The sequence below is a fragment of the Nannobrachium achirus genome, assembly GCF_963921795.1.
Source record: "Nannobrachium achirus genome assembly, chromosome: 19".
In the NCBI taxonomy this organism is placed as follows: Eukaryota; Metazoa; Chordata; class Actinopteri; order Myctophiformes; family Myctophidae; genus Nannobrachium; species Nannobrachium achirus.
Genome location: NC_137826.1, coordinates 31928537 through 31948553, shown reverse-complemented (window position 1 = coordinate 31948553; position 20017 = coordinate 31928537). Strand labels below are relative to the sequence as shown.

At 39.6% G+C, this 20017-nt stretch overlaps 2 protein-coding genes across 2 annotated transcripts; both read left to right on the top strand.

Moving 5' to 3' along the window:
• Positions 1–3979: 3979 nt before the first annotated feature.
• Positions 3980–10041, top strand: gab3 (GRB2 associated binding protein 3). Its single transcript, XM_080749404.1, has 10 exons — positions 3980–4096; positions 5860–6160; positions 6969–7098; positions 7205–7671; positions 8033–8082; positions 8219–8468; positions 8795–8882; positions 9104–9188; positions 9449–9523; positions 9890–10041. Exons 1-10 carry the CDS (start codon positions 4025–4027, stop codon positions 10025–10027), a joined length of 1656 nt encoding a protein of 551 aa, XP_080605530.1. The 5' UTR covers positions 3980–4024; the 3' UTR covers positions 10028–10041.
• Positions 10042–11907: 1866 nt separating this feature from the next.
• Positions 11908–18539, top strand: LOC308304773 (APC membrane recruitment protein 1-like). Its single transcript, XM_080749403.1, has 2 exons — positions 11908–12011; positions 14384–18539. The coding sequence occupies exon 2, from the start codon at positions 14507–14509 to the stop codon at positions 17399–17401; it is 2895 nt and encodes a 964-aa protein (XP_080605529.1). The 5' UTR covers positions 11908–12011; positions 14384–14506; the 3' UTR covers positions 17402–18539.
• The last annotated feature ends 1478 nt before the right edge of the window (positions 18540–20017 follow it).

The window sequence follows — 20017 nt, the reverse complement described above, 5'->3', positions numbered from 1 at the left end:
CCACACGCTAGTGCTGCTACGTCAAGGCCATAGACAGGTCATCCACTGCAGAGGAATCATGGGTAATACTCGTAGAGCAGTGGTTCCTGAGTGGTTCTCAACCAGTGGTCTGGGGACCAAATGTGCCATTTTTTAGCCATGTTATCTTTTCTAATACTTGGGAATCTGTTCATAACTTAATTATAAACGATTTAATTATAATTTAATTATGAAACTGCTACACACGGTTCATAAATTAATTATGAACCGAACCGATTCTCCACATTTTGGAAACAACAAAAACTTGGGCGATGGGCGAATAATCATTATGATTATTATTATTTATTTTTGTATTATTTTTTTAAATTATTATTACAGCTAATCCCATGATCCGTTGGTTGCAATGTATCTAAAGTGTGTTAAAAAAGAATAATGTTTGGTTGTTCATCTTTTTTTGAAAAGTCTCTGGTAATTGAATATGCGCGTTGCTGCCCTCCTCAGGTTAACAGTGGGACCAGACCATAGAGTGGGAGGGTAAAACATGTCGCCCTCTGGTGTGCATTCAAAGGTCAGCAATGGGGGGGAAAGCCCTTTTCAAATAAAAGGAGCTTTTTTGACAGTGGTGGAAAAGGTACTAATTTGTTTTCATTTTAATTTGTAAATTTGTAAGTTGAAGTCCGGAACTCAAAATGTACTTGAGTAAAAGGTCAAAGGTATTGGCATCAAATACTTAAAGTACCAAAAGTAGAAAGTATGCATTATGCAGAATGTCCCATTTCAAGTTTTCTAATGTATATCAATCTTTTGAAAATAGCAGATCTACAAGCTCACAATGCGTCACGATGCGACACATTGTGAGCTTGTAGATCGGCTATTTTCAAATGGCCGAAATGTATATAGGGCTGAAGTGGTTAATGAAGCAATAAGCTACAAGAGGCATGTGGTTACCTGGTATTTTATAACAGCTGAGAGGTGTGGTGTGGAGACACAACCCTCTCAGCCGTTATAAAATACAGGTAACCACAAGCCTCGGGTGGTTTATTGCTTTTCTAAAACTGTTACAATATGGCAACATGAAGACTTTATTAGAAGTTTGCATAGTACAGTTTCATGACGGTACAGTTCACTGGTAGAAGGTCTACTAAAAGGAGATCCATGAAAAGACTAAGCTTTCCACAGGAAACCATTTAAGTATCTCATATAACATTGAATGACAGACGAATAGAACACAGTAGCCTACTATGCAGTAGATATGTAAAGAAAAGAAAAAAATGAGAGAACAAAGTCTAAACAGTAAGTAAGTAAGTATAAAGAAGGGGCAGGGGAGGGTAGGGTTGGGCTAGGTTAGTTTTTTTACCAATTGCGAACGGCTGCTGCCTGTAAGTGGTTTTTCAGGGCAATTTTAAAGGATGCTAGTGATCCACACTCCTTTATGACCTTCAGTAAGGCTTTCCACATTTTGGTGGTATAGCAGAAAAAAAGAGTTTGACCCTTTGTTGGTTTTGACTCTGGGTTGAAAGTGATCTGTGGCGCTGCCTCTGGTGTTGTAATTATGGACATCCTTAATGTTTATAAAGTATTTTGACAGGTACTTGGGTATCATAGTGGTGTAGTGTATCTTGTACACCAGGCCCATTGCAAGTTGCTGTACTCTGTCATCTACTCTGAGCCACCCACAAGGTAGTTCCCAGTTTTTTGCCAACAACACAGGTGCAGATAATTGGTGCACTGTGGAACACTATGGAAAGAAATAACCTGGGTTTCATTGTGTAGCTCACCAAGTGTCATTCATGTATTGTCTTACATGTATCACAATCTGCTTAATGCAATCTGCCTATTTTGTAAAAGTAACATAGCTATACTAGTAAGACACCTCAGGACGACAAGCAGCAAGGTCGCACCATGTCTTGCCATCTGGCCAGTGATGTATATCGGACCAGTTACCCATATATTAGCCTCGGAAACCCAGACTTCTTTTGGCGATCGGAAGAAAAAGAAGCCTGGGCGATCACGTTATGATCACTGTTGTAGGAAGTGTAGAATTTCCCTAACCAATCAGAGTGCAGAGAGCGTCGCACCAAATGTGTTGACGTCATGATGCAGCAGCGTTCTCTGCGCTGAGCAGAGGAGCAGAGGGGCGTGGGGGGAGGAGAACACATGCTATTGGCTGGAGACTTGCGGAGAGACTCACCGCGCCCGCCCATCTGCCTACACTAAACTGTCCGCGTTAGGTGCCCATATATGGAGACCCCTGATACCAATATGGAAATCCATGTACTGTATATGGGTATATGCTGTGAGACCACAAACATGCTTACTCAGTTATTCGTTATGTGAAAGTCTTATGACGTCTATGACATCTGACATCATACATACAATCCCTTTTATGCCCATACATGGAGATCCCTGTCTGTAGAACCAGATATGGGCTGTCTTGGCCATCTGTCTTGGCCATATATAGATTCAGTTAGTGTGGTATGTGGCCGATGTGCCCTCCATATATGGGCACTCCCATATGAAGTCCTGTTAGATATGGGCTTAATATTGATGACATCAGGGCATATATATATATGGGCATAAAAGGGATTCTGTTAGTGTGTTTCCCCTAACATCACAGTGATGTCAGAGTGGCAAACCCAAAGACAAAAGAAAAAAGTGTAGATGTCCAGACGGAGACATGATGTGCCGTTTCACACACTAAACTGCGACCTTCGGTCGCAATAATTGCTATTATTGTTATCTTCATTCGTTTTAATATGACGATTTGCATGTTTGTAACCAGTTCCAATAATTGTGTTTTCACCTGTTCTTTTATGGAGCTTATTTGGCCTGAGATCACAGATGAAAAGATGAAAACTGTGGCATATTTTCAGAAATATTTGTGAACTCTCCCTGTAAAATAAGCTGAAATGTAAATAAATACTTATAAATGAAAGAGTGTGTTGGAGTCAACTCAACAAATTTCACAAACCACACTCCCACCAAAACAAAAAAATATTATTATACCATACTGAGAGTAACAGCATCATCAGTTAATGTATACATTTTATGAACAGGCATACAATTGGCTACATAACTTATATTCATTTTCTATTCCTTGACTTCTTTTTCAAGGCTTGAAATGAGAAAATTTGAATGTGTTACAGACATTAGCATAATCATTTAATTTGTACATAAAAAAATCACATCAAATCTATCAAACTACAGCTCAATCTATTCATCCTTCCTTTTTTCCAAAACAAAATACATTTCTGAAAATGGCATGCCAACCTGTTTTGGACTGGTTTTTCCTGTAACCCTGCAATTTTCTGGGAACCTTTTACTAAATAATTAAAACAAGGAGCTAACCTCACACCAAACTGTGTCCCTTGGTTCTATCAAGTTGAATAAACCAGGGGTCTTCAACGTTTTCAGGCCAAGGACCCCTTAGTTGAGAGAGAGATAGAAGCAGGGACCCCCACACATTTATCATAGATTCTTTCCATATAGTGTCATTGTTTGACAGTACAATCGTCAGTGTATTTTAGATTCATGTCAATTTCTGTTTTCAGATATTTAACCACTTGAACAGTCCATAGGCCTACTTAATAAACTTGACCTTTCACTCTGTACTTATAAGTACAGACTAGTCTGCTCTTTTTCCCCTCTGCGCCAAACCTCTTTGCCGAAAATAGCTGATCTACAAGCTCACAATGCCTCGCAGCGCGAGGCATTGTAGATCTGCTATTTTTGGCTAAAGTTCTCAGAATATGGACACTAGGGTTCAAGTGGTTAATATAAAAAAATCTCCCTCTCCCTCTCCCTCTCTCTCTCTCTCTACCCCCCCCCCCCCCCCCTCTCTGTCTGTCTGTCTCTCTCTCTCTCCCTCTCTCTCCTGCCTCCCCCCTCTCTCTACTTGTCCGTTAGTGTGATCAATTTCTCGACTTCCTCCTTTTGGTGTGGCTAGGCTGAATACCAGAACACAGGATATGCCTATGCCTAGTGTTGCTCTCGGTTTCGCAGCAGCAGTAGTAGTGCTTGAGGACAAACACGCTGTGCAGTCAAGATGAGCACAGGGGATGTGGTCTGCACCGGCTGGCTCATTAAATCCCCCCCTGAGAAGAAACTAAAGAGATATGTGAGTACAGGGGAATGGGCAGAGCTGTTTATTATATTGTTATTATGCGTTTCACCCGAACTGTCGGAATACCAGCTGCTGTGGAGCAGTGGTGTGTGTGTGTGTGTGTGTGTGTGTGTGTGTGTGTGTGTGTGTGTGTGTGTGTGTGTGTGTGTGTGTGTGTGTGTGTGTGTGTGCGCGTGTGCGTGTGTGCATGTGTGTGTGCATGTGTGCGCGTGTGTGTGTGTGTGTGTGTGTGTGTGTGTGTGTGTGTGTGTGTGTGTGTGTGTGTGTGTGTGTGTGTTATGATGTGTGAAACAGAGGGTTGTTTACATGATACAATCTCCTTTACTGCTTTACATCTTCTTCCTCATTCTCATAGCAAAGTATTTTTTCAGAGGTTGGTTGCGTAATGTTTAAAGTTTTATTTTGATGGTCATGAATCATGAACTAATACAGCATTTTAGCTATTCATCATAATATATTATCTACTTTGAATAGGCCTATTTGTCCCATCAATTAATACTATAAATGTGAACACTTTCATGAATATGACCTATTGTAGTTGTATGTTTACTGAGGTCATGTGAGTGTTGGGAGGAGATGGCCATGCGTGATGAGGTCTGTTTTGGGAGAAAGCTAGCTTGTCATTCTTAGAAATTAGGGTGTGCATTGTGAAACATGAGCAGTACTGTCATTGCAGTACTTCAGAACGACTAGACAAGCAAAAAACTAAACAAAAAACAACAATCAAGCCTTTTTCATGGATATTGCACTTCCTCTCTTTACAAATGGCAAAGGCCATTAGGTCCAAACCACTGTTGTGTGTTTGGGGCAGGGGAGGGTATTATTAGAGTGACTGATTTAAAACACATATATATATATGTTTTGTGAGAGCCAGAGGCAAACAATAAAGACAGTTTTCCGAGAAAAGACACTTGAACAAGTTGTGCTCTGTTATTGTGCTGATGTTGTATGGCATATGGAGTTTTCTGTACTATATTTTATTTGTTCAAGATAGATAAAATCAAATCAAATCAAATCAGATCAAAGTTTCCTATTCCTTATACACAGAAGATGACACAAGTAATTTAAACAAGGAATCTGAAAGCATTTTAAGACGTGCAGGTTGGAATCACATGATTCATTGGTTATGTACTTAATGCTATGAATTCAAAACAAGGAAAAGAAAAAAGGGTTGGGGCAATGTTTCTCAGAATCCTCACCCTAACCACACAATGTAACCAAAAAACAAACGTTAGCTGTGGCTGTCAACAACCATTAGGATGTTATAAAGAAATGTTGTGTGCCTTTCCTCCCTATACCTCTTTTAAATCAATGAATATTTAGATCTAGACAATGTTTAGAAACTGAGGGATCAGTTTCAGCATTCTTGTTAAATTTAGTGACCAAGGAAATAAATGCCTCTGTCTTTGTGTTGGCTTGTTTTTGTCATGTAGAATGAACTTCCTCTTCTTGGTACTTCTGGGAAACATGAAATTATGTTCCGCTTAGTGACCATAGCAAAAGCAACAAGTGCTGTGTAAAGTGAATGAATTAGCTGCAAAGCTTTGCTTAAGGAGCTCCTGATTTATTTTCCATGACTAAAGTCTAATTTATACTTTGTTGTATGACTGTGTCGCTTGCTTAAGGATGAGGTTTGGGGGGGCATATGAATTATGCAGTGCTTTGAATGAACTGCATTAACATTGAAGTTTGAAGTTCAGTTCAAACTAGTGTATGTGTGACTCTGTCTAATCTTCTTCTATCTTCTGTCCCTACAGACATGGAGGAAACGCTGGTTTGTGCTTCGAAGAGGCCGCATGAGTGGCGATCCTGATGTACTGGAATACTATCAAAGTAAGAGCTCCAAAAAGCCAATCCGCACCATTGACCTGAAGGAGAGTGAAGTGAAAATTCAGACAGATCAACTCATTCTAAAGAGAGCGTTCAGTGGGAAACATCTCTTTGTTGTAAAGACGTCATTACGCATATTCTACCTGGTGGCTAAGACTGAAGAGGAGATGAACAGGTGGATTCAGGGGATCAGTCAAATTTGTCACTTTGCACCACTGGAAGATGCAGGTAATAATGAAATATATTGCTTTGTTTTTTGTTTTATGTAAAACCTTTCTCAGCGGCTCTCATTTCCTTACCAAGCACTTCTTTATTTACAGGATCATTTTAATAACATTTTACATTACATTGCCAGACAATAAATGTAATTACCAGGCAAAATATGTCTTTTGGCCTTTGTTCTCTTTGCTGATTGGTTGCACTTAATGTTGACAACCATATAGTTAGCAAGTCACTGTGGTTGAGTCTTGAGAGCATCTTGGAAATCCCTAGAACGGGGGTGGGGGCATCATATCTGGCGGTTGGAGTACTGTCATCTGTGTGGAACAGATAGAGTGGGCAATGATTTCCAGAGAAAGAAAAAACTAAAGCTGTTTCTGGAGACCTACCCACTACTGGAAATGATGACCATTTGTTTTGCAGTTGCTGAACAACTATCTCTGGGATACCAAATTCATGAGAACCTTTTAATGCAAACGGTTTTAATAACATTATCAAACACACTTTAATATGGGGAAAAAATTGTATTATAGCACTATCATTACAGAGACAGTGCTCTGGTCACTGAAAATGTAAGTCAGTTCTGACAGAAACAATGTGTACCTACTGTAAAAGTGTTTTTTGCTAATACAGACATTGTACCGTAAACTGAGTTAGCCACATCAGGCTTTTGAAGTACGAATGTCAAGCGTGAAGATACATCTACGTATAAACAAACCAAGTACCCCTATAAGTCTGCCCACAAACCAAACTACCGGAGTACCATTTTAGTCACTCTCGCTCATAAAAGTGGGATAATTCTTCCCTCTCACCACAGGCCCTCATCATGCTTCAACTGCTGCACCATTGACTACTAATCATGACGAGTCCATGTTAAGCGAACACAGTTACCCAATGGACTATCTCTTTCTCTCTCAATGTGAGACCGGGAGAAGTGTAAGCATTAGGTAGGTACAGTATGTACAATATGTAAAACCTCTTACATGGGAGGAAAATCACAACAACACTTTAGTTTTTAATAAATGTACTGTTTTCTATTTTCCATCTTTGTAGATGTGACAGTTTTTCTAACTCGGAGACCTCTTTGGAACAGAAGTCATCAGATGATATAGTCGAGGACAATTCATCCTCATCCCTGTCCATCAATACAGCTTCATCTTTTGCTCACACTGGTCTCCCTACTTTTACCGATAGAAGGATGAGTAATCCTCCTTTCAGCGCGCCATGCACTCCCATGGCCTATGACAGGCCATGCAAGTTGACGGCTTCTTCTTCCTCTCCACTAGCACGCTCCAGTACAACAGCCTTTTTTCAGTTTGACAAACATTTCTCTTCTGAATTATTGGAGGCAAGCACTGATGGACAAACACCTCCTCCACTGCCGCCTAAACCATTTTCAGAGCAGCTAAGAGATGAAGGAGCTCATGGACGATGGGGAATGAGTGCACAGGGAGTCTCAGGCCAACCTACACTGATCTCAAGTAGGCTCTCTCTGTCAAGCCTAGACCACGTCAGAACAGGTACTGTATATTGTCAACAGAAGAACAACACACTGAATTAAAATATACGTACCGTGGAAGACCTAACATTATGATTATTCTGGAGAACTTGCAGCATATTTTAATTTTTATGACATTTTGAGAATCAAGTTCAGACTTTCTTTGGGAAATTGTCCACAGAGAATATAATTATATGTTTTGACCTGGAGAAAGTTACGGATGCCCTCATTCAACTAGACTGAGTAATGAACCTTATTCCGTGCTGCTATAAATTCAGTATAGACTCATCAAGATCTATGGTTGTGGGACTGTTTTCTTACAAATAGGCCTCATAAACACCAACGTGAAATATCAGTGATGATGTATACTTTGTTTGTTTTAGGAGACATTGAGGCCAAGTCATCAAGGGTCAATATGCTGAGTCTTAATTTGGTGAGTAAAATGTTGTACTCTAGATCTGGGATTTTCTTGTCATCAATGGCTTGTATTTATTGGTTGTCCAACATAATTGATACAGATAGTTTCAATGTTTGCATGACACAGCATATGACTTTCGCTGTCTTTTCAGCCGCCTTTAAATACATTTCAAAATCCAAACGACGCAGAAGACCCAGACCATTATATCCCCATGGCATCTCCACCTGCCTTTGTTACTGGCAAAGAGTTTGATGGTTACATCCCCATGAGCCCACTATCGATGAATTTTCTCAAGACAAACTGCACTGCTGAATCTCCTGTCAGCCTTACTTCTGGTGTGTGTCAGCTTGGAGATCTAGTGCCACCTCCAGTTAACCGGCACCTCAAGCCTCCGAGGACAGGTGAGAGGAAGCTATAACATATGGTTAATATTTGGAATACTTCATGATATTCTGTGGCAAACCAAGGTACCGTAGGTGTTACACCAGTTAATATTTTCCAAGAATTACTTTTGTAATCATGCACGATTGAAAATAACAGGTACATTTTATTCTATCCTGCAACTATCTAAAAATACTAAAATACTACCTTCCTGAACTAATGTACATCACCAAAGAATGATTTATGTAGGAAAGAAAACATAATAAATATATTAATGTAAAAATATTTTAAGACTTTGAGTTACAGATTAGGATCATGACCAATTATGTCTTTCCTTGAACCTTAGCTCGCCCCCCACCCCTTGATTTGAGAGACCTAGCTACAATTAAAGAGTGTTCCACCCATCCTCCTCTGAGCATAATGACTGATCCAAGGTGAGACTATACAGTTAATAAATCAATGAAGAACAACATTGAACAATAGCATTTTAGGTATGAAATCTAGTTCTAGTTAATGCAGTAACCTCCTTTAATGCTTTTGCCCTTTCATAATTTCTCAGTTAATTGAATGATTGATTGATTTAACTTGCGGTTAACAGTTGTTGATCTCGATTAATGTCTTTCTTCCTGCATGTTTTCATTTGTGTTAATCCCAGCAATTCAAACATTTTACTTCTTGAGAGAAGACATGATGAGAATGGGGAAAATAAAGAGGACGAAGACACAAGCTGCAACGCAACTGTAAAGTTATTTTCACTGTGATTGAAATCACCACTTTTTAAATAGAAATACAGATAATATAAAGCAAGGCTTGATTACAACAACTCAGTGATTTAATTAATGAACTACAACATTTCCCTTTACCTGACATGAGAGAGAGATTAGAGATCTTGACTTGTACTAAGAATATAGACTTTGTTGTTCTGAATTATAAGTATTTGTGATCCTGTCAACAGCAATGACTTTGACTAGAGATGTTCATGGTTTCTCTTTTATGACAGTCTTGGGCTAGGAGATCAAACCTTGACTACCTGTCTTTGGATTTCAATTCTGCATCTCCCTCTCCTACACACAAGGTATGTTGTTTTGTATTCTTATTTTTTACTTAAGTCTGCTGCACTGTGCTGAACACTGTCTTCTTCTTATTGAACAGCTGCATGCTGACATAAGACCGTGTAAATCACCACAAATAACTGATTTTCAGCAATGTGCTGTGTTTCTAAGTATTTAAGTATAAATTATGCTTAAGACAGTGGATCCAAACTGTCAAACAGCAGTGGAAATGCAAACTAACAGCTAATAGTAGGCCCAATACCACTATAATCTCTATTGATAAAGCAGAACATAATTAACAATCATTTTTGGGATAATGTTCCTCGTTTAAATTGTATTTTATCTTACCAGATATTTTGTCCAACCAACTTTCTCCCATTGTTTAACAGAAGCCTCTTCTGGCTGATGAGGACAGAGTGGATTACGTGCAGGTGGACGAGAAGAAGACTCAGGCCCTGCAAAACACTAAGATGGAGTGGAATGATGTCCGTCAAAATTTTAAATCATACAAGGAAAATACACAATGACAATAGCAGGTACATTTCATTTCAACTGGAGAGAAATAAAAGCATTGGCTATAATGAGGTTCATCGGTGGAATCTTTTCTTATTCTCTCATACAAGCACTTTGAAAGTCTATAAGGCTGAAGACAGAAGAGACACCATATTTCACTCTAAAGACAAATTTGATTAACGACTACATCCTAATCGCAATCTCGGTCACAATGTTCTTTCTTTTTTTATGTGTGTGCAAAAGACATTGCAAAAATACATTTTCCTATTTGGAAAACAGATTTATTTGGCCGATGTAACAATGATTCTTGAAATATCAGTATTTAACCAAAGGATAAATTATTTTGAATTTGTAAACATTATTCCCCCTATTCCCCTCCCCTGATGGAACATTTTAAACTGGATTGAATGGACTGGTGTTTCCACATATCACACATAGTTTCTCTCTCTCTCTCTCTCTCTCTCTCTCTCTCTCTCTCTCTCTCTCTCTCTCTCTCTCTCTCTTTTATAACTGCTATACTCAGATTAAAATATTTGGTAAAGGGCATTAATGATATGAACTTTTGGCGCTGACTAACCATAATTGTTGACTATTTGTCTTGCTCCAAGCCTATGAATTGATATTAAACTAGCCCTTACCCGTTCAAAGATATGAGCTCCAAAATGATGTGCAGTGTGTGGGTTATGGGATGTGCACTGTGCATACAGTATATGAGGGATGGAAAGTAACTTTAACTGGTGCTTGCATGATAATATGTAGGAGCATCAATGTAAGAAATACCCGTTTCGTTTAATGGCTACCCCCCCCCCAGCCCACCCACCCACCCGCCTGCGCACACACCCGCCTGCCTGCACACACACACACACACACACACACACACACACACACACACACACACACACACACACACACACACACACAGAGAGAGCTGGTTAAACATGTTGCCTCATGTTAGATGCAGAATAGATGTGCCTCATGCTAGATGCAGAATAGTAGATACACCATAAAAATGTTAATATACAGCATACGATTTGTGAAAGTGACAAACGGGCTTCACAGTTATGTCAGGTGTGTTCATATGCTTATGGTGATGCGATTTCAGATCAATAGCTCCAGCCACTGAGGAGAAACGCTGTGACAGACACTCAGACACTCAGACATTCGCAAAATTATAGTATAGATTTAGGCTAAGAAGCTTTCAGGTTGTCATAAATGAACGCGGGCATTAAAAGGGGGGACTAAAGCCGACATCATAGTCGCCTGGGCGGTGGAAGGCTTTACACTGCGGTGTAGTTTTTTCGAGTCTTTTTGAGTCATGAAACTACAATGTTACATCATTCCTCGCGGTGGAAAGCTTTCTACCTAAAATTTGCGGTGGAGAGCTCTCCACCATACACTCTGATACGGGCTTAAGCTGCATCTGTCTCAATAATAAGTTATTATCTCTTATGTTTTCAACTTGTTATATTTTTACTGAACAACCAAATACAGATTTGTGGCTAATAGGTCAATATCATTAATACTAATCTAAGTTATAAGAGTAAAATTAGGTTGTTTTCTCAAAAGGATTAAACCAACAGCTGCAGGCTACATGTGTTCAAGGCTTTATTCTTTGTTTTATATTCTATAAATAAGCCTACCAGTAGGTCAACACATTATTGTTATTGTTTTGTTTGTTGTTGTTTGTTTTGGGGGGTTTTTTTTTGGGGGGGGGGGGGTGCTCCTCAACAAAGAAATAATGAAGAATAGCAGCAATTCTAAGGGGGGGGGGAGGGGGACAAACATGAAACTGCAATTTGTGTTTGTTAGTTCGTGCGTGTGTGTGCGTGTGCGCGCGTGCGTGTTGGGGTGGGGTGGGGGGTACACACTACGTCATTATTACGCGCCGACAAGTTGTGGAACAACATCAATGGAGACTGCTGAAAGGAGAGGTGAAGTCAAGTCATTGTTACCATCACTACTCGGTGGGAGGCTGGGAGCAGTAAAAGCGTTGTGCTGGTAGGTTGTTTTTCCCTCACACCGTGAGAATCGTCATGCGGGACATTTAAATGTACTTTTTGTGGTTTCTTTCTGGTTTACCTGGGCTAGCTAACCTAACCTGGCCTAGATAACGTTTTGTTTTAGCTACAGTTAGCAGTCGGCTCTCAGAAATCTCATCGCAGACCACAACTTGTATTCAAACTACGTGAGTTCACACTGTGGACGATTACTAGCGAGCAACAGCAGCTGAAACAAGTGAACATTACATTTACTGTATTTACAAGAGCTCAAGTTCAGTCGGGGGCCCAGGGCGGTCGATTGAAAGGCAGTTTGTCGCCGTTGCCGAAAGAAAAAAATGTAGATCTGCAAGCTCACAACTTGTCGCGGGAGAGGCGCGTTGTGACATGCAGATCTGCAAAAATCGACGCACGACGCTGTTATACGGCGAAACAAAGCCCAGGCTTTAGCCAACTTGAGCTTCGGTGTTGCGTAAATTTTACGCTAAATCCATCTGCATTTCTTTTTGGCCCCCGTCGGTTAGTTTACTTCGTGTTATGCAATAATATACAATCCATCACTTAAGTTGTCTTGGCAGTCTTGCACGACCTGTATTCATGATAGTCGTTAACATGGCAGTGTATGATGATTCGCAGGTAGGGCGGATTTTAGACCACAGGTTTCGTCTTTCGTGTCTCTCTCTTGGCCTATTAAAAAGAAAAGAAAGTGGGACACTTTGTGCCCGCTGCCCCCGTTGTCTAACCGAGCAGAGGACACAGTGAGCGTCGGGAGAAATGGAGAATGTAGTGCAGGCTGTGCTAAACCCGCCTATTTTGGTGTTTTGCTTCAGTGTATTAATATTATGCTGCTGCCAGGCAGAGATTTTCATAGATTTTCACTTGCCAGTAAAGTTGGGCTGAGCAGTGGCCACAGTTTGTAGCACAGGATTGTTTGTACTGTCTGTGGACTTATATTTACAATGTGGTCACCATGTAATACAAACAATTCAAAGTTACAAGGCAACAGTAAAACAAAATATCAAAATAAAACCAAATACGATAAAAAAAAAATAAGACTAGAATAAAGTAATACACATGTATTACATGGTAATAGCACCATTCCCCCTCAAAAAACTAGATTTTGTTCAACTGGTCATTCCAAAGACATTACGGGACTCTTGACAAATGTTTTACCTTGTTTGACTTGCTGTTACATTATATTTCTGATAAATAAGGAATTACAATTAGGCCTACATTTGTTTGTTTTATTTGTTCAGGTAATGTTGAGATTGCAAAAGGTAATGTTGAGATTGCACTTTGTCTGTTCTAGTAACCCCTATAGTGCCACAGTGTTTATTGTAAAAGTGTCAAGTGTGTAATTTTCTAAATCAAATTAGAAAATTGATATATAATCTAATATTGAAACGAATAATATGAACCATCAAAATGTGAACTAAAGAGCCAGCACTTTGAATGAAATGAAATGAAATGAAATACCTACTCATCCCACGAGGGCTGCTTTTTTTCTACAGCTACTTTGTTAGATCAATAGATTGCTTTTTAACTGTTCCTAGGTATAGAGCACCGAAAACATCCTACCTGGGTCCCGTCTTTTTTTAATCTCCATTCTGAATTCCCATGGATTGTCCAAAAATAAACAAATAATGATATGAAGAATCAACTGACGGCAAGAAAATGCGAATGTTACTGCCACCGCATTAGTACATTTTTTGCCTGAAACTGACTGTATCAAATATGAGTGACTATCGTAAGCGATACAGAGCCACCTCCAAGCCAACAAACACTAAGTTTGTTTATTTTTCTCAAGATGACCTAATGTTATTCTCCATAGAGAAATTACTTCCGGGAACCAGGGCATGAGCAAATGATGTCAGGACTTTGCTATAGAGACCACATTTAATAGACATGTTTTGTTGGTGGCACTCAGACTGACGAGTGGTTTAACTCATTTTAAAGACATGGAGAAGAAACTCACTGTTGTCATTCTGAGTGCAACCCATAACTTTTAAATGTTATTGGTCTAAGAGGATTGCCTTGTAGTTCATCTTATCATCCCTAAGCAACGTTGTTATTCAATGTAGAATAATTAATGGTATATAATATTTGGTCAAGGACTTCGATGCATAGATACAGTGAAGAAAGCCTGCGTTATACAGTACTTGTTTGGGCATCATGCCTCACACTGAAAAAAGCTCATGTGAGATTGTTGATCGTCTGTTTTCGCATAGAATCAGGTGTACATGCTCATGCACATGGTGAAGTTCTTGTGCAAACATGGCATACTCCTCACTATCAATTTTATCGGTAGACTGAAATGTTTCAGCATTCAATAAATGTTTTTTTAAATTCTTATTATCTTGTCTTATTTTTCAGAAAGCCTTATAGTGGAGGGGCCTGGAGGACATCTTGACTGCTGCTATCGTACAACCAGGCTGTGAACGTTCACACATATATGATGGCTTCTTTTTGGTTCATCATGCTGTAGATTTGGTAACCATGGCCTCTAACAAAGTAAACAAGCTAGCAACCGACTCTGACAACTTGGCTTCAGCCAGTGAACAGCTGTCGGTGTGTGGTCCAGACCAAACTGACGAGGAGCTGCAGTCTGAGCTACACACCACTCCAAAACCTCAAACACCTGGGAAGTTTCGGAGAACTGCGCTGAGATTCTTTGGAGTCCGTAAGAATATTTGCATTTTACCTTCTATATTTGGAGGAAGAAACAAGTGGTCCTCAAAAAAAGGAATTGGCAAAAGCAAAACACATGATGGACTTAGCAAGGCAAGTCAAGATGACAATCTAGACAGTGGAGTTGTTACAGCTGGGAACTTTGAGTATCACAATCAGAAGGAGCCTTCCACAAAGTTCCACAGTGAATTTAACCAGCCTGCAGATCAGAAGTCTTTGTCCCTCAACCGGCAAAAAAAGGGACTGAGGAGCCTATTTCACAGCCTTAAGAATCATAAACACCATAGAAATGTTGAACTGGAAAAGAATGAAATGATTGCAATGTCCTCTCAGCTCTGTAACAAAGAGGTGCCTGTTGTCCAGGACAACATGAACCAATATGTCACGGAGTGCCTGGACTGCTTGTCTGAAACCACTGTGCCTGATTTTACAAATGCCGCATGTGGTGCAAAGATTGCCCCTGAATGTATTGACGTCGATGTGACGTTGGAGAATATTACGGCGAGGCGAGGCAGTTTTAAGTCTTTGCTTGAGGATCAGATGCTTGTTGATCAACTGGAGGGGATGAACATGATGGCAGAGGTTTCCAACAAACATGAGGGTCGCAGAGCACGCAGTGATTCTTGTCCATCACTTCAAATGACCCCAGAGCCCAAATTGAAGGGCCAACAGCCTATTGGCTCATCGGATCAGCTCAACCTCATTTTTGGAGAGGTTGCCTCGCTGAAGAGTTTTGATTCACTCACTGGCTGTGGTGATATAATTGCAGATCAAGATGATGACAGTATTGCAGAGAGCACCGTCTCTGGAGAAAGGAGTAGAAATGCAGGAAAAAGGGCATCTTGTTACCTCACTTACCAGGGTGGGGGTGAAGAAATGGCCTCTCCTGATGATTTCGATGGGGATAGCCTCCCTGACCTCTGGGGAAATTCAGCTAGTGAGGAAATGTGCTATACTTTCAACAAAGACTGCAGTGCAAGTTTGACTGAAGAACTATCAGATTCTCATCTTTTGGACTTAATGAACAGTAACAGTGTAATGCAAGCTGGAGCCACCGATACCTCTTCTATGGCTGATGTTTTGACTCCTCAGAGTGAGAATCAAGAATCGGTTCCAAATAGCGATGAAGGTTACTATGATTCAACAACCCCAGGACCAGATGAGGAAGGACAAGAAAAGGTTGACAGAATAAGAACAGATAGATTACCAAGAGACAGTTACAGTGGCGATGCCCTCTATGAACTTTTTGCCCCTGATGACAGCCTCATCAGCCCATGTTATGAAAACCAATCAAAGCTGCCTAATCCTGAGCCATGCAAGTATTTAGAGGAACCAGTAGATGAGAAAGATTCTGTGCCCAATACACATCATCATTTACAAATGAGAGGTGCTGAGCTCTACGAAGTACAAGATTTTCTGTCTGCAGAAATGTATAGCATGGGTAAGCAATCCAAAGAGTTGCCAACATACTCAAGAGGTCTGCAAGACAGTAATTTGAATGAGACCGTTGCTTTGAATTCAGCACATCAAGCATCTATCAATAAAAATACTATAAAACCAGAGGTCTTTGAAGAGAGAAATATGCCTGCTCGTCCAGTGGAAAATACATCAAGATCTATAAATGCTGAGTGTGCGAAAAGACATGGCAACATATTGAGTGCATCTGATCTACATTTTGATCCCTTCTCATCTGAAACATTTTGTGGGAGAAAAGAACACCAAGAGGAAAACCAGACTGTTTCTCTACCGTACAGAAATACTGATGCTTCCAATGCTTCCAAAACGTCTAGTGACTTGGATTATGGACAGACCGTTTGCTTTTCACAAGCACTTGTGGACTACACCAAACACACTCAGTTGTTAAGTGGCTCAACTAGTAGCATGGATGGCTTGGACACACATTCGTCCTTTGCCCAGAATATGCAGGTTTTACCTCCTATTGTCACTTTTGATGTAGTGGATATGCATAATGAGGGTGAATATGATGAACAACTTCAAATGGAAATGGAAGAGGACATTACATCACCCTATCAACAGTTTGAAGAGAGCTACCTGCAAAAAGATGCATTTGCTGACTATCATATGTTAGACCTGTATGAACAGAATCTCTTCAGCAATACTTGGGCCATTGCTAGTCTCCCCCGTCACCTTAGCCTTACAAGAGTCAATCAGTCAATGCCTAGTCCCTTGTGTCTAGACAAGAGAAGTAGATCTCTGGACACGGAAAGCCTGGATTTAAAGATCGCTGACAAATACAGCAGTGCAGCTATTGTCGCTTGTCCTGAAATTGAAACGGCCTCCAAAAGAGAATCCTCTCAACGCCATAGAAACAATGGACACATGTTGACTTCTGACATCAGAGACGATAGCAGCAGCAGCAGCATGTTTTTATCATGGCAGACAGAGACGGCAAGCCCTCCAAAAACTGATGGAAAAATAGCAGAACAAATGCACAGTCTCTGTCAAACCCAAATAAAACGCACAATATTGTCTGGTTCCTCCTGTGATTTTATTTCACAGACCACAGAGCTTTGTAACAGACAATGTCATCTTCCACTGCAAGCAGATCCTTGTTTACCTCACAACTCCCTTGTTTTGTCTGAAATTATGGGAGAGGATATGTTGACAGCGGTTTCAGCATCAGCTGTTGGAGATGAGGATACTTTTTACTCAGCTGCTATGAACTCCCAGTCATATAGTTAATAGGGTAAACATAGACCAGCTGTTGCCCAAGGAATGCCTCAATTGGCTGCTGAAGAGGAAATTGATTTCATCGGTGAAGCAAGAAAACCTATGGATATGGTGCGGCCTTTGGCCTGCAACAAATAACTTTGAGGCAACCGTTAATTGAAGGGAGGTCATTCTTCAAGTTGGCATTCATCTAAGCTTTTATGATGTCCTGATGAGTGTCTTGTATGTTGCCTATGAAATGATTGTCTTGTTACTTTACTTGCATTTGCACAGCAAATTTCTTTTGAAAAGTAATTTTACACTGTGATGGGCAAGATATGGAAAACGTTGCAGAGGCTTCTGTGCCATCATGCTGCACAAAGTGTAATGGGCCTCTCCAGTGTTTGGTGTGAAAATGGAAAGGGATGAATTGTGTTTTTATTTGCTTGCTTCATACAGATCACATACACATGGTTCATTGTCAGCCTGAAAGTATGTAGTTGAGTAATGTGTTTTGTTCTTATTGAACTGCCCCGTTTGCATCTCATTAAGATATTCAATTGCACTAGAATGTGTTTTAAATTGCATAGCGTCAATATCCAGTTATTGATGGTAATGCTATGCTTTGCTTTGTTTATTTTGGTATTGATTAGTCTGCTTTCCATTGCACAGCCACCCAGGGCTGGCCAAGATTTACGCACAATACCAATTGCCTCTTAAGCACAGTTGTGCTCTAAATGCCACAGTGCTTTGGTGTTTAGTGTTGTTGATGCATCTTGTTTCCAATATGGGTGATGTGTCAGCTTGGTTAGTTTCATTTAAATTAAAATGTATGTATTTTTTTATTTTAAATATGTATATTGAATTGGCGCCTTGCCCTGGGAAGCTTTTTTGGACCTAAATGTGGAAAGAAATGTTTTCCTTTTGTATGTATTGTATTTTTAAAAGGCTTAACTGCTTCTGAAATGCACCATTCTACATGTGCTTCATATTTGTCCTGCTGCTGACCTCTGATCTATCAGATGGCAAAGTATTCTGATCTTGTCCAGAAAAGCATCAAGTATCATTTCAAACTCTGTTATTGTTCAACAATAACCTGTATTGGTTGAATTTATATTTATATTTCAACATTTTATTCAGAGCTCCCAGTATCATTTTACATGATTGTTTTGATGGAATCAGTTTTTCTTATTATTTTCTTCATTGTCTCAAGATAATGCTTATATCATGTTTAGGAAATTGTTTGGGAAAATCAGATATAGTTTTGTCTCTGTAGAGGGCTGCCTTACATTGAAATAAACATCACGTGACACAAATATGTGAACCTTTTTATTTTCAGAACGCATAGTGTAGGACCTATCCTATGGCCAAGTTCAAAACATATTACATACGGTATATCGTATAGGTAATGGAATTTGAACATGGCCAAATCTGTACAGAGAGACAGCTGCAGCTACTTATAATATGAATTTTAATGTACAATGGTTCAGCACTGCTCCACTCCAGTTAAACCAATACATGAAAATTCAAAATGCCTGAATTGCAACCTGGCTTAAAAAGGTACGGTATGGCTCATTGTCTTATGGAACCAAGTGAAAACTATAATATTTGATATACTTATTTGATTTTGAGGTTTCAGTTAGCAGTTAAAAAATGACTTTACTATTTTATAATGACTCGATTACTAAAGTTTATAATGACTGTCTCACTATCAGGACGCCTCATGAATGAATAGACTTGATTCTGAGGAGCCTCACATGTTTACTCGACGTTCATATCCAAAACATACCATATTACACCGTAGGGTAGCCATTAATTGTCCTGCGGACTGGTCCAAGACCTAAAGTCCACATTCGACAGTATCTATTCCAATTCAATTCAAATTAGCTTTTTTGGCATAAGAAAACATGTTTTTACATTGCCAAAGCAATTGTTAAAATATAATAAAAACATTGCAGAGTTGGCACCTGAGAAGGCTGAGCACCCCTCTCCTCTCTCAATCAGAAGAGAACTTTTGGGGATAACTCTATTTAGGGTGTTGGTGTCCAATTTACCAAGTGCCCACAATGGTTTGGTGCCCAGCCCACTCTTATTACCTAGTCCCTACTGTTGTCTCTCCAATGTTGGAGATGGATGTAGTTGAAGTCAGCCAACAAACAAGCTTGAAAAGCTTGTTAAATTAAATGGCCTTAAATGTTTTGTATTTTCTTTTGCTCTTCATACTATTACTGATATAATTAGTACAATGGTGGCAGGGAAACCCCCTGTAGCTTGTTTTGGACAGTGGTGGAAAAATTGCCCACATTTTACTTTAAGTATTAAGTATCAATACTGCAAAATAGAAATACTGTTACAAGTATTTTGGAATTCAAAATGTACTTGAGTAAAAATATGAAAGTATTGGCATCAAATGTAGACCTACCAAAAGGAAAGTACAAAATGTTTAGCTGATCTACAAACTCACAACGCATCGCGATGTGCGCTTTGTGAGCTTGTAGATCAGCTATTTTCAAATAGCCATGGTAAAAATAGGGCTAAAGTATGTTTTATCATATAATGTATACCTGCAAAGTAACTAAAGTAAAGTAATTACTTTTTCAAATAAATGTAGTGGAATAAAAGTATATTTGGATGTAGTGGAGTAGTAGT

Bases quoted from the DNA above. Each gene is read 5' to 3' on its own strand.
- gab3 (XM_080749404.1), top strand. From the start codon at position 4,025: ATGAGCACAGGGGATGTGGTCTGCACCGGCTGGCTCATTAAATCCCCC. The intron at 4,097-5,859 runs GTGAGTACAGGG...CTGTCCCTACAG, and splicing joins AGAAGAAACTAAAGAGATAT to ACATGGAGGAAACGCTGGTT. The intron at 9,189-9,448 runs GTAAAGTTATTT...CTTTTATGACAG, and splicing joins ACACAAGCTGCAACGCAACT to TCTTGGGCTAGGAGATCAAA.
- LOC308304773 (XM_080749403.1), top strand. From the start codon at position 14,507: ATGGCCTCTAACAAAGTAAACAAGCTAGCAACCGACTCTGACAACTTG.